Source organism: Mus pahari, chromosome 3 (assembly GCF_900095145.1).
Source record: "Mus pahari chromosome 3, PAHARI_EIJ_v1.1, whole genome shotgun sequence".
NCBI lineage: Eukaryota > Metazoa > Chordata > Mammalia > Rodentia > Muridae > Mus > Mus pahari.
Window position 1 is genome coordinate 60733825 of NC_034592.1, and position 14368 is coordinate 60748192.

At 50.2% G+C, this 14368-nt stretch overlaps 2 protein-coding genes across 3 annotated transcripts; both read left to right on the top strand.

Moving 5' to 3' along the window:
- The first annotated feature begins 92 nt into the window (after window positions 1-92).
- Hoxd9 (homeobox D9) lies at window positions 93-2689 on the top strand. The gene is made up of 2 exons (XM_021194687.2): window positions 93-1377; window positions 1725-2689. The coding sequence occupies exons 1-2, from the start codon at window positions 603-605 to the stop codon at window positions 1964-1966; spliced, it is 1017 nt and encodes a 338-aa protein (XP_021050346.1). The 5' UTR covers window positions 93-602; the 3' UTR covers window positions 1967-2689.
- A 5517-nt stretch (window positions 2690-8206) lies between these two features.
- Hoxd8 (homeobox D8) lies at window positions 8207-10857 on the top strand. Of its 2 annotated transcripts, none has more exons than XM_021194689.2 (2): window positions 8207-9001; window positions 9404-10857. In XM_021194689.2, the coding sequence occupies exons 1-2, from the start codon at window positions 8425-8427 to the stop codon at window positions 9691-9693; spliced, it is 867 nt and encodes a 288-aa protein (XP_021050348.1). In that variant the 5' UTR covers window positions 8207-8424; the 3' UTR covers window positions 9694-10857. The 2 variants fall into 2 exon arrangements, with proteins under 2 accessions (XP_021050348.1, XP_021050350.1); XM_021194691.2 differs by having other exon boundaries at window positions 9407-10857.
- The last annotated feature ends 3511 nt before the right edge of the window (window positions 10858-14368 follow it).

Consider the following 14368-nt stretch of genomic DNA (forward strand, 5'->3'; position numbering starts at 1 on the left):
GTGTGTGTGTGTGTGTGTGTGTAGGGGGGGTTAGGTAAGAAAAGAAGCGAGGGGAGAACGACTCCCCTTGGGCGACAGGGGGCCGCCCTTAAAGGCCAGCCTGCCTGGGGCAGCCCGGGCCCGGGAGCCTCCAACTGCTCCGGGGCTTTGAATAATCGCCTAGGTGTGACTTAGAAGACCGGCCCAGGGCTCAGAGCCCAGGAGTCGGAGAGCCAGAGTCCGGGTGGAGATCGCAGGACCCAGAGAGGCAAGAAGAGATGAACAAATAGTCCCCAGCGCCTCCTGCGGCCGCAGTTATGCCTGTGGTCGCCGCCGCCACCAGAGCGGGCTGAGCCGGGCCAGGCCGGGCTGGTGCGTGGACCTGGGCCCGGCAGCTCTAATTGCAACGCTCCTGTTGATGATGATTTTTTTTTTTTTTAAATCACAGCAGCCCCCAGTTTAGCGGACTGATTTACTCCGGGTATTGGTAAATATGATCACGTGGGCCGCGCGACCAATGGTGGTGGCTGCAGCCTGCGAACTAGTCGGCGGCTCGGGCGCCGGCGAGGAGCCGCTCGGTGGTGGACAGTGGAACCTTGGGTGGGAGCGCGCGGCGCCTCACCATGTCGTCCAGTGGCACCCTCAGCAACTACTACGTGGACTCGCTCATAGGCCATGAGGGCGACGAGGTGTTCGCCGCGCGCTTTGGGCCACCGGGGCCGGGGACACAGGGCCGGCCCGCAGGTGTGGCCGATGGCCCGGCCGCCGCCACCGCCGAGTTCGCCTCGTGTAGTTTTGCCCCCAAATCGTCCGTGTTCTCCGCCTCGTGGTCCGCGGTGGCCGCCCAGCCCCCGGCGGCGGCGACGATGAGCGGCCTGTACCACCCGTACGTGTCCCCGCCGTCCCTGGCCGCCGCCGAGCCGGGACGCTACGTACGCTCCTGGATGGAACCGCTGCCCGGCTTCCCCGGCGGCGCGGGCGGTGGCGGTGGCAGTGGTGGCGGTGGTGGCGGAGGCCCGGGTCCCGTTCCTAGCCCTGGCGGCCCAGCCAACGGGCGCCACTACGGGATTAAGCCTGAAACCGGAGCGGCCCCGGCCCCCGCTGCAGCCTCCACCTCCTCCTCCTCCACCTCCTCTTCCTCCTCCTCCAAAAGGACTGAGTGCTCCGCGGCCCGCGAGTCCCAGGGGAGCGGCGGCCCAGAATTCCCGTGCAACTCGTTCCTGCGGGACAAGGCGGCGGCGGCGACAGGGAACGGGCCCGGGGTGGGAATCGGGACCGGGCCTGGGGCGGTAGGTTCGTCCGAGCCCTCAGCTTGCAGCGATCACCCGAGCCCGGGCTGCCCGCTGAAGGAGGAGGAGAAGCAGCCGCCGCAGCCGCCGCAGCAGCAACTTGACCCAAGTAAGTGCAAAAGAAATTGCCCCCTGATTTATTGCTGAAACCTGTAAGGCTCGAATGTGCAAAACTGATAGTTTTACTAACCTATAAAAACGTCTAGACGCCTACCCAAGCCTAGGCGAGCAACACGTATCCATAAAAAAGCTTCCCATAACCACCTACCTTGGGCGCGCGGTTTGTACGGTAAACAGAGCGCGGGCATTAAGGCTTTTTATGATAATTCCCCCAAGTTGTGAAAAGCGTCCATCCTTGGTGAAATTAATTTAACGACCTCTCTTCCCCACCCTGTCGTCTCTCCCTGCCTCCCCTCCGCCCCTCGCTCCCTTGTCTGCAAACCCCCCTCTTCCTAGACAACCCTGCAGCAAACTGGATCCATGCTCGCTCCACCCGGAAAAAACGCTGTCCCTACACCAAATACCAGACGCTAGAGCTGGAGAAGGAATTCCTCTTCAACATGTACCTCACCCGGGACCGGCGCTACGAGGTGGCCAGGATTCTGAACCTTACAGAGAGACAAGTCAAAATCTGGTTCCAGAACCGTAGGATGAAAATGAAAAAGATGAGCAAGGAGAAATGCCCCAAAGGAGACTGACCCAGTGCGGGTCTGGCCTGCAGCGCTCAAAAGGCAGCGGGTTTTGGGTTTTTTGTTGTCGTTTGTTTTCTTTGTGGGTGCTTGATTCAGAAACTGCAGCGACTGGACTTTCTTCTTTTTTAGGTAGAAGTGACTGTGTGGTTGGTCTCTGTGAGTTATTTGGGGGACACTGTATTTGCTCGCATATGTATTGGAGAAACCAAGTGGCTTTGGAGTCTTGTCCTGTCCCACTCCCTCCCTTTCCTGCTCCCTTGATTCCTTAGGAAATGCTATATTTTGTGAGTGCACGCAGGTTTGATGGAGCCCTATTCTGTGTAAAGTCCCTCATGTTTCTGAAAAGTGCTGTAGTTTAGTCTTACCCTATCCAGCATCCCAAACAGGGCCAACTATCTAATTCCGAGAATCTGAAGGAAGAGAGAGACTGTGGACACCCCCACCCTGCTCTCCCAACCAAAACTCAACTCAGCTGCTCAAGGCAGGAAAACCCCTGTCCTCGGGGAGCCCGCGGACTGACTTCCACAGAGGCCTACCGGGAAGCCCTGGGCCCTGGGGCGCGAGATTGGGGATGGGGGTGGGGATAGGCTTAGTCCTCAGAGCACCGGGGAAGCTACTTTCTCCCCGGGAGGGCTGAGCTCCCTTGGGCGGCCTCGGGAGGTGGCCTTCCATATTCCTGCCTGAGGACCAGTTGTAAATGTTACCGCTTCCAACAAATAAATGCTGATCTTAACCCATGGAGCCCAGCCGCTGGCCCTGAACGTTGTGTGACTGCTCTCTGTGTCTTTGCAAAATGACATAATCATCAGACTGTCCCATCCCTGAAAGGGGACACATTGCTAAAGGTTGGAGGTCCTAGCACCTGGAGGGTCTCTGAACTGCCTGGAAGCTTCCGATTGTGTAAGCACACCTGGCGGAAGAGCACAACTTTGGAAGGTGTCTTGGCACTTCCACTATCCTGCAGCCAGGGCCACAATGAACTCCCAGTCTTAGGCCCTGGGTGAGCCTCTCTGCAGAGCCACTGGCGCCAGGAACCAGGCAACCTTTTGCTAAGGCTTTGACACACCGCACCTCTGGCTTACTTCTATCCTGGAGACCCAGCTGCCAACCCCCATCTCCAAACAAGAGAAAGGGCACTCTGGAGTAACTCCCCCAGGCCTTCCAGGCTGGCTGGCTCCAGGAGGTCCTAGCCAGTTGGGCAGTGAGCTTCCACCCCTCCCCACCAAAGCCCCAAAGTGACCTTAGCGGATCAAAATGGTCAAGGCTCTCCTCCCCATATTCTTCCCCTGCCGCCCATCCCCTCCAACCAGCTTCTGTGTATGTTTAGCCCCCAGCTTGGCCCTCTGAGGCCGCTTTGAGAGGCTAAAATGAAGGTCATTGTGAGGGTTCAGGCGAATCACTGGCGTTGTAGGCCTTAGAGGAGGCCGCGGCGCTGAGCCGCCTGGGTTGGGCGGAAGGGGGGGGTGATGGTAGAGATCTTGGGGGATCCTGATGAAAGAGGGGGACTCCAAGAAAAAAAGCAGATGGGGGCTGGGAGGGAAAGCCAAGGCCCAGATCCGGCCGAAGGTGCTGCATCCTCCGCCCCTTAGGCCAGGCGGATACCTACAGCTCTTTGAAAACAGGAAGAGCCAAGGTGTCATAAAGCCATCGAGCCGGCGAGACGTCTGGAGGTAATGAGTTTACGACAGCCCAGGCGCTTCGCTTTGAAACCATCTCATTTTGATGTTTGTGGGAGGAAAGGAAAAATGCAGACAAAACTGGGTCTTAAAATCTGGACAATAAAATATAAACAAGACCTAGACCAAGAAGGAAAGGGCTTAGAAGCCCCCCAGCGAGGTGTGAGCATCCAGAAAATAAAAATGAGAGGTGATATATTTCTGATTTTTAAAATGGGGCGAACGTTAGAGGTAGTCTATGGCGGGTGACTCTTTAATATTTTGACTGTGGCCATGATCTGTCTGGTTCTCTTAATAATAAAAGAAAGACAATAATGACATTCTGCTGTTCCTTGAGATGGCCGGGAGTGATCTTGGGCCATTTACTCAAGCAAGCATCTCTTAGAATTATGTCTTGTGGGAAAAGGGGAGTAACACCCCTCTTCACTGGTTCTCCACACCAAATTTCAGACAAAAATATAGAAGTTTGTTCACTTATTACAGATACAGTCATTTAAGCTAACTTGGCAAAAACAGTTCTGAAAATGAGAGACAAATTTAGCAAGAAACATACTGATTTGGTAATGCTTGTTTCTTTTCTTTCTTTCTTTCTTTCTTTCTTTCTTTCTTTTTTTTTTTTTTTTTTAAGAAAAATAGACCACATATCCAATTCGGTTCAGTCTGTCACTTATACAACCTTAAAAAAAAATCTCATTTATTGTCTGGAGAAATTTGAATACACATAAGCCCAACAGGGACTTTCTGGACAGGCGCTTGAGATGTAGCAAAAGCTTCTAATTTGACTTTAATCCACCCCAAATTATCCAGTTTAATGGGTCCAAAACATTACAATTAGAAAGTTGAATTAGTAAATACTGATGGTTTAATGTTGTGAGTAACAGCTTTTAAGAGAAAAACAATAATATTTGACTTCCAGAAAATTTTTAGCTGTTAAAATGCCTGCTTTCTTTGAAAACAGTTTCATCAATTAATATTTTTAAAGTTTTGATTTTTGTGAAACCTTGCCTGTCCTATAATTGTGCCTAAAAAACACAGCTGGGAGATTATAGAATGGGGGACTTGCGGTGTCTGGCGTAAGACCGGCTGGAAGCTTTTGGCAAACACGCTACTTGCAAGTTCTTGCGAGCACAAATGAGAATTTCCTCTGTATTCAGGAGCCCATGGTTGCTGCACTTGACTTGTTGACAGTCAAGGAGATGAAGCATTATTAATGTCAGCGGTCCAAGCCCAAGTCAAACTAAAGAATTAAGATTAGAATTGGTTTGAGACAAATGAAAGGAAAATCAAACTCTTGGCTTGCGACCGCATTTGGCCACTAGAGGGCGCTGTTGCTCCACTTTCTGATCTCGTAAAGCTAGAGTTGCTGTACGGGAAGGTTTTGATTAAAATTATTTACAATCTTACTTTTAATCTTAAATTAGGATAAATTTAACAAAAATAAACAACGTGAACTATTAAATTCTCAAGTCGTGCTAGTAAGGCATAAAATTTTGGTTCAGTCAGCATTTCGGAAAATCTGAACCGTTGTGCAGAAATTATAAAACGTTAATGCATTCCATCAAAACAGAAATGTGTAAAAAAGCAGAGATATTTACGAAGTTAATATTTTCCGACAAAAGACGGAATGCTTAAATAACATTGAAAAAAACATATTATTTTGCCATCAGAGGAAAACACAGCGTTGCTGTGTTTTAAAAATTAGGCCTGAATCTGTAGAAATGACGGCCATATTCATAGGCAACCTCCCAAATATATGGAGTTTTTAAAAAGTGCCGTGTGTTACTGAGATCTAGGTTCTCAAAATTCCCCCCATTCCATTCCTAAACCTGTTCATTCAGTCAATGTCCAAATACACCCACATTCCCCTGAACACCCAGGCCAAACAGTGGACTAAAAAGGGCACAATTACGGAGTTTAGCTCCAAGGCTTTATTGAAAAGAAAATCATTTCATTCCACATTTACAGGACAGAAGTTCAAATCCTAAAAAGTCAGAATCAGTTGTTAAACTTCGCATTTGAAGGATACTTGGAAGAAAAAACGAAACCTAATAAAACACACTTGCCCTTGACCACCCCCAATAACACATCCCCTACACTCTCTAATGTAAAATTTAATAACAGAAGTCTTTATCATCTATAGGGTCATCAATAATTTGTTTACCTTCACCACTTTCAGCTATTCCTTGCCGAAATAATTGAGTCGGACATTACTAACGAAAATGCCTTTCTATGATGACCTTATTTATAAAAAGGAGATCCAGACCTCTCCACTGACCTCGCGATTCTTCCCACGTGGGCTGAACAACCCCGTGAGGAATGGAAGGTCCTTAAGATTCTGGCCTCCTGTATCTTTGAGTTCATCTGGGGTTTTTAGGCATTTGTATTTGGCCGTGGTTTAGTGTAAGCTGGAGAGTCTTTGGTGAGCTGGGGTGTAGCTTCCAGATCTGTTCTCAAGACCAGAGAGCCTGGTGTCCTCCAGACACCGGATTATCCCGAAGGATAAAGGGTTCAGCACCTAAAGGGGGAGGGAGGGAGAGGAAAAGGGATAGAAAGATGAGAAGGGGCAGGGAGAATAAGAGTATCAATACATTTTTATTGGATATTCAAACGAGAGGGGGGAAGATGACAGTGTATAGGGAAGCGACTGTTGGTGTAAAGCCACGGCAGCTTTGCACAGGTGCTACGATAAGGGCACTGCCTAGTCCGGAAAATGCAAATCCTGGACTTCTGCGGACGACACTGCATCTCTTCCTTAACGCCCACAAACCAGGCGTTCTCTTGATTTCTGAGCCTTCTCTTTATTTCTCTCAGGAAAATCAAGTTTATGCTAAGGCCTGCATCCAGTCTCTGGCATTTATTTCAGAGTGGTGTGTGAGCTAAGGTCATTAAGCACAGGACAGGGAAGGTCTGCCTGCAGCTGCCTGGAACCAGCGCGGTCCGAATGCGGACTGAGGAATTCCATTTCTCCTGCCCCATCCCCCGACCCCCGCCGGGCTCCACCCGGGGCCACAGCCCGCCCGAGTCTGGGCGCCTGGGTTAGGACCCCGGAGCCCTGCGCCCTGCCCTAGAAAATGCCACCCACCCCGGCCCGATTCCTTCTTCCCACTGGGAACGTTTCTGCCACTCTTCTCTCTCTCAGCGACACTCATGTCCCCTTCCCACATTCTCTCACCTCCCCCTCCCTCCCGGTGGCCAACACTGACGTCTATCAAGGGTGAAATGATGGAAACTATATTCATGGGCATGATTTCCATTAAATATCAATTAACCTGGGAGCCTCAACCAGGCATGCAGTGCGTCAAGGGTAAATGTACATCTCATTTCCACAAGGCCTGCTCGGCTGGAAAAAGCAGGACTTTGATTCGCTTTGATAAGGTCAGGATTCGGAGGCTGGATTGTGGCTTTTTAATCAAAACCACTTAGCTAGGCCCAAACAAATGCAAGGACCAATCAATCCGTCAACTTCTGTTCCTCCATGGTCAGAAATGAAAAAAAAAAAAAAAAAAAAAAAAAAAAAACCAAAGGCAGTCTCTACTGGGCATTTCCAGGAGCGGTGCTGGTGGAAAGACCGTCTGCTCCGTGGTCTCCTGGGAGTGACCTCCCCGCCTGGTCCCAAGGCTAAGGTTCGGCCGCGCCCCCTCTCTGCGGACCCGGGGGGCCNGCTGGAAAAAGCAGGACTTTGATTCGCTTTGATAAGGTCAGGATTCGGAGGCTGGATTGTGGCTTTTTAATCAAAACCACTTAGCTAGGCCCAAATACTTGCGAGGACCAATCAATCCGTCAACTTCTGATCCTCAATGATAAGAAATGAAAAAAAAAAAAAAAAAAAAAAAAAAAAAGCCACAGCCAGTCTCTACTGGGCAGATCCAGGAGCGGGGCTGGAGGAGAGACCGTCTGCTCCGTGGTCTCCTGGGAGTGACCTCCCCGCCTGGTCCCAAGGCTAAGGTTCGGCCGCGCCCCCTCTCTGCGGACCCGGGGGGCCCCCTCGCGAGCCCTTGGCAGTGCGGCTTTATGGGCCCCCTTTAAGGCTGGCGGAGGCATCCCGGGACCGGCGTGCGGCGTCCCGTCCGGCGCAGGGGCCGCTTCGCCGCCGCCGGGATCCCTCCGCGCGGTTATCTCGCCCCCCATCTCGCTCCCTCTCCTCGCAGTGGCGGGGCGCGAAAATGCCTCGCCGGCGCGCACCGGGGCGGCAGCCTCGGCGGCGGCGGCGACAGCGCTGGGAGGGGGCGGCGGGGGGAGGGCCGAGGTGAGAGGTGGCACCGGGCAGAGGGTGTGTTCTCTTTCCGTCTCCCTGCAGAGCGGGGGCTCGGCCGCCCCAGCCTGAGCGTCTCCCCCGTGGGCCGCGCGCACTCTTGGGTTTTTTTTCCTCCCTCGTCCCCGGTGCGCTAGGGCCGCCTGGAGCCGGAGCGGAAACTGGGGGCCCGCGAGGCAGGTCGCCCGGGCGTCGGCGCTTCCATTGCGGCCCAGCAAGGCGCGCGCCGGCCAGGAGAGGCCCGCGGGGCGGCGGCGGCGGCGGCTGCGGCGGCACCGCGCGGGGGCGGGCGAGGCCGCGCGGCCCGCGAGGGAGGCGGCGCGAGGCCGAGACGGAGGCGCGAGAGCCGGGCATGAGCGGCCGGCGGCCGGACGGTCGAGTCTGAGCGGGGCTGGGGGAAGCGCTCGCCGGGTGACGAGGCCCGGCGGTCCCCGCGGGCTCGAGTGAAGCCGCCCCAGAGGCCCCCGCGGCGGGCGCGACCGAGCTGAGGCGCGCCCCTCACCGGCTCCACGCCGCCGCCGCCGGCCGCCGCCCCGATGAGCTCGTACTTCGTGAACCCGCTGTACTCCAAGTACAAGGCGGCGGCCGCGGCGGCGGCGGCGGCGGCGGCGGCCGCGGCGGGCGAGGCCATCAATCCCACTTACTACGACTGTCATTTCGCGCCCGAGGTCAGCGGCCGCCACGCCGCCGCCCTGCAGCTCTATGGCAACAGCGCCGCCGGCTTCCCGCACGCGCCCCCGCACCCGCACCCGCACCCATCACCGCCGCCCGGCTGCGGCGGAGGGGGCGGCCCGGGGCCCGGCCAGGACTACTTCCACGCCGGCGCGGGCAGCCCGAGCGCTGCTTACCAGGCCGCCCCACCTCCTCCTCCTCCGCACCCTCCGCCTCCGCCGCCGCCTCCCCCCTGCGGCGGGATTGCCTGTCACGGGGAGCCCGCGAAGTTTTACGGATACGATAACTTACAGAGACAGCCGATTTTTACGACCCAGCAAGAGGCCGAGCTGGTACAATATCCTGACTGTAAATCGTCCAGTGGTAATATTGGCGAGGACCCAGACCACTTAAATCAGAGCTCGTCTCCTTCTCAAATGTTTCCCTGGATGAGACCACAAGGTTGGGATGCACTTATTTTTTTTTTTTTTTTTTTAAGGAGGGGAGAAAGGGAGAAATCTGCTTTCATCTCACGTTCTAGCTTTAAAACTCCCCTGTCCTTTCCCTCTCCCCCTCTTTTTCCTTCTGGTGTAGCCAATGTGGCTCTTGTACATAAACTAATACAGACTTTTAAAAAGTGTGTAAAGATGGGGACAGAATAATTGTGAAGAGCTTGTCTCTGCCTCTCTTGCCCGCACATCCTCTATCTGTATGAGACTTAAAGACCACTGTGTATTTCACCTCTTAAGCCCGGTCCAGAAAACTCCAACAGCATTCAGAGAAATCAACCATTTAAAAAAAAAAAAAAAAAAAACGTTGATTTTCCTCCCCTTTTTGTTGTTGTTGTTGTTGTTTTTTAATCAGCAGCTCCTGGTAGACGGAGAGGAAGACAAACCTACAGTCGCTTCCAAACCCTAGAGTTGGAAAAGGAATTCCTTTTTAACCCTTATCTGACCAGGAAGAGAAGAATCGAGGTCTCCCACACTCTGGCCCTCACGGAGAGACAGGTAAAGATCTGGTTCCAGAACAGGAGAATGAAATGGAAAAAGGAGAACAATAAAGACAAGTTTCCTGCGTCCCGGCCGGAGGCAAAGGATGGAGACCCCAAAAAGGAAGGGCTGGAGGAAGACCGAGCTGAAGGCCCCGCAAATTAAACTCTACCTTTACACTTTTACCACAGACTATTAAGACTAATGATCAGTATAAGTATATACTGGTGGACACCACCGTTTCTCCCTCTTGTTTTTTTGGGAAAGGACTTTACCTGTGTTTCAGGCTACCTTAATGCCACTGCTCTTGAGCTTTCTGCGCTTTGAAAGGGATTTGGGTGTTTTTAAAGAAAATAGTTTGTAGTATCTATCGCATTGAAGCAGCCTTGAGCTGTCCTATAGAAGGGTAATTTGATACCGACCTTGTAGCTATATTTTTATAATGGTAATTTTTAACGTCTGAGCTGGTGGTTTGCCTCAACAACATAAACTTCCTAATGATCAGCACTAGATGATTGAATATAATGCTTTATTAATCAAACAAGTGCACTTGAACATTTTAAATCTTTATGGTGAGTAAATTAAAAGAAGTTTATTAATAATGTTTTTTTAAAAAATTATGCCTGCAGAATATTTACTTTATTATTTGATTAAATGTATTATTTATATTTTTCTTTCTGCTTTTGTAACGATGGTTCAGGTGTCTTCTGGTTTACTTCCAGAAGGCTTCTTTGAGCATTTTTGTAAATGTTTGTCAGGGAAGAGTCTGGGCCAAATATTAGAAAAGCACATTAGCTGAAGAGTGCAATGTATTGTCCAGGCTGCCGGCTTCCTTAAACTGGGAGAGTGTTGTCCAGTGACAGGAGTTTAAGGATAATGTCAAAGTCGATATTTAGTTGGGCTTCTATAGTCCATACAAATTATGGCCATTGAATAATCTAGAAAATTAATACTTGAAAACTAATCGCAACATTTTCACTAACTATTCATTCTGGCAAGTGGCCTTGCTTTCGTTTTGAACCCCCTCTTGTAATGGCCTGGGATTTGAACCCCCCACACACTTGTAATGGCCTGGGATTTCTAGGTCTCGATGTTCTGTGTTTCTGCCTTTTCAAGTAGGTGCCATATTTATTGTATTCTTGTGCACTGCTCCTGTGCTTGCTCCTGTGTTGTAAGCCAGCTTGCTGTGTTCATCTCAGATGTTGGTTGGTACGTCCACCCTCTGCTGTTCTTCAGGGAAGCCGTGGCCTCACATATTGGAAATGAGCCCTGAGTGTAAACAGCCGCTCCAGATCATAGCTCCTTAATAAAGAGATGTACCTCCATAAAGAGCAGAGCTGGAGTCTCCAAGCGCCCGCCGAGAACACCATTTTGGCCAGTCACAAACCATGGCCAGGGCTCACATGAAGGGAGTGACTTAGTCAAGCCTTCTATTTTATAAACAAATGGGTATGGGTTATATACTTCCCAACCTGTTTGATGGTGGTGGTGGTAGTGGTCATGGTGGTATGGAGGCCTCCTAGAGTGAGCTAACTATCCACACTTGTTTCATTAAATAATTCTGGCATCATACTGTGACAGCTTTGAACTTCAAAAGGATTCAAGTCAAGTCATAGGCCTGAGGACCCAGAGTCCAGGTTGCACCACAGCTTAATTCCAAAGAGTCCTAGTTGAAGCAGGGGTTTGACATCTATTATTAACAGGATATCCATTTCCCATTTGAGGCTGTTCATGCAGCTGCTTTTTTATACGGGGTGGGGGTGGGGGTAGAGAAAAGAAGGGAAGGAAAGGAGAACTACAAATAAATATTTCTCATGGGGGAAAATGGCAATACGTTAGACATTGAGTTGTGGCTGCATTTTCTAGCCACATTTACTTTTATGGGTGTGGTTTTTGTTTTATTGTTAATTTCCAGACTGGTTTCTATTACATCAGTAAGAAAAGAAGGTTCTTTAGCTTTGCACCGGGTTCACGGCCAGGTGTTAGTGGGTGGTTTGTCTGCTATCTTGTGGATAGCAGTAGGATTGGTACTGGCTGGGTTAAAGGCAAGTCACCACCTGACTCTCCACCCAGGGAAGAGGCCATGGCTGTGACATTTGTCAACCTAAGCCGGAAAGCCGATTTAAGTCAGGAGTGGCCAAGGCTTAAACATTTGTACAGAGCAGACAGCTGCAAAGGCCAGTGTTGGATTTGGGGATGTTTTGGGGGGGGATGTTTTGCTCTTGTGCACTGCATAAACCAATCGCCCTCTGTGTTAGCTGGAACAGAGAGCAAGGACGCCTCAGGCTGAGAGCCCAGCTGAAAAACAGCCTTAGGCATAAGCTACCTGAAGACCAGCACTGGCTAAACTCCAACTGTTTTTGTTTTAAGGAACTCTTTAAACGTTGCTATCTCTGGGGCTGGAAAGATTGCACAGCAGTTAAGAGCACTTGTTGCTCTTGCAGAATACCAGGGTTTCAGTTCTCAGCATCCATGTGGTGACTCACAACCATGCACAACAAGTCTAGTTCCAGGAAATGGAATGTGGTGCACTTGCATGCTGCCAAAACATTTCTACACATAGAATAAAAATCAATAAATGTAAAAATTGGTATCTCCAACTCAAGAATGCCCCCCCCATATCACTCTTCAAACTAGAACTTGACAAGCTTCAACTAGGGAAAGGACCTACTGAGTGAGTGAGTGGGGATAGAGATCAAGGATAGAAAATGAGGTAAAAGTGCCATTTGACATTCTGGCAGACTTTGCAGCTCTGAAAATGCACCTTTATTTAGGTCCACACTGGGCCCTAAACCATAGATTCACACATACAGAAAATGTTGATAATAAATGTAAAAACGAACGTTTGTTTCTGCAGCTACCAAAGAGCATAGGTTTCCAAATAAAGACCTTGAGGAATTACCCTCCCCCATTCCTCTCTTCCTTTCGTCAAGGTTGGACCCCCTACGCCCCCCCCAATGCTGTCTCAGTGGAGAGGGACTAGTGGGGGAGCAGGCAAGGTATCTCTCTGGTTGGCTCAGCTCTGTAAAGAGTGAAGCACTGCAGCAAGAAAATAACTTTTTTTTTTTTTTGCTGCACAAATTTACATAAACCTTCAGAGACCTTGTAAAACCAGGTGGAGCTTTTCTATCCTAAAGGGAGACCTAGAGAAGTCTGTGTAATTCCACAAAAATCAAGAGCCCCTCAATGTGAACACTGGCTAAAAGAAAAAAGCCTTCTGAGTGACTAGACAACACAGGAGCCACAAAGACAAAAAGAGGGTGTGATTGTTCCTCCTTTTTAGAGCAAAGTCGGTTCAAGGATACCATTTTCACAGTCATATTGCTTGCCTCTGCACAGCAGACAAACAGCACAACATGGCTGCCTCTCTCTGCAGTCTCTTCCCATCCCTCATTTCCCCAGGCTGAGAAGGCAAGGGATAAGCTCTGCTTTTATTTGGATAGAGGGCAGATAATACAGAGGCAAATTGAGATTAGTTTTTAGAATGTTTTAGAATTGAACAGTCTCTTTACCCACTTCCATGTGTATAGACCAGGGAATAAACACCAGCTTGCCCATCTCTGTGTGTAATAACATACTGTTTAATTCTCTGCATAAGAATTTACATCTAGCGTCTGTCCTCCATATCTTTGGTGTTTGCTGAATCCTTGGGTGTCTAGAGGTGGAAAGGGGAAGAGAGAAAAAAACATTTTAATGGATCAGCAAAATTAGGGCCCACTGGCCTTTTCAAGAATTAAGAATTTTGCTGACAGATGGTGGCAGAAACCCTTTAATTAAAATTATCCAAGTTCATCAGAACTTTCTCTTAGGATACAAATGACCTGCACAAAAGTGTGCTATGCATCAGTTCATCTCCACTAGTAACTTACAGCGAATAAAGACGTTTCTGGTAGAGAGCTCCAACATCTCATGTGGATACTTAAAAACACCTTGCTAGACTGTTCTGAAAATGACTGAGCATGAAGGTGGTCCCTGTCAGGCAGGCTCTGGTCGCAGTGCCCGTGAGAGGACCCTGCAATACCTTTGACTTTCAATTGGATCTCCCCAGAGAACTTCCCACTGACAATACAGAGGTGATAAGACTCCAATCTTTGAGGAAATTTTTTCCCTAGATTGTTCTTTTAAAGAACAGATAAAACTCTTTTCCTTTCCAGAGCTGCATTGAGCATTTTTCAGTGGTCAAACATGGGGGCCAGGGGCTGAAATGATTGAAGAAAAAGCACAGAGGACTAGTACTAACTGCCCCAATAAGCAAGAATTGATCGGAGCACCTAAAGTGAGGGGTTTGGGGGGGGGTGTGTTCGTTTCTGTGGCAACAGATTAAAAGCCCAATCGTGAGTGCTCAAAATAGTATTTCAGAGAGGTAGACAAGTATCCCAAACCATTCACAGCCTTTGGGATGAGTGGTTGCTCCCCACCACAGAAACCCGCAGGAGGCGGGAGGGACCCTAATTTAGGTTGGAACCAAGAGGCAAATGAATGTGCTCTCTTGGCCTAAGCAGCCCCGTTTTCTGGGTAAAGTATTGGGATGTGGCTTTCCTGAAATGAGCGGATAAAAACCGAGAGTGCCTGGCTTTCCTTCTGGACAAGTGTTTTTGTAAGGGAGAGGAAAAGAGTAGACAAGTGACCCACGTGGGGGGGGGGGGAAGACGTGGGACTGGGGGAGGCGCTGGGGGATGACATCCCCAGAGCTTAAGCACTGCCTGGTCTCATTTCCCTCCCACATGGCGGCCAATTGCACAGATGGTTTGAGCCAAACAAAACCAAAAATGCCCAGTAATTCCTAGAAAAGGTGGTGTGTGTGTGTGTGTGTGTGTGTGTGTGTGTGTGTGTGTGTGTG

Excerpts from the sequence above, each read along its gene's own strand:
- Hoxd9 (XM_021194687.2), top strand. The coding sequence starts at position 603 with ATGTCGTCCAGTGGCACCCTCAGCAACTACTACGTGGACTCGCTCATA. Across the intron at positions 1,378-1,724 it reads GCAGCAGCAACTTGACCCAA|ACAACCCTGCAGCAAACTGG; the intron begins GTAAGTGCAAAA and ends CCCTCTTCCTAG.
- Hoxd8 (XM_021194689.2), top strand. The coding sequence starts at position 8,425 with ATGAGCTCGTACTTCGTGAACCCGCTGTACTCCAAGTACAAGGCGGCG. Across the intron at positions 9,002-9,403 it reads TCCCTGGATGAGACCACAAG|CAGCTCCTGGTAGACGGAGA; the intron begins GTTGGGATGCAC and ends TTTTTTAATCAG.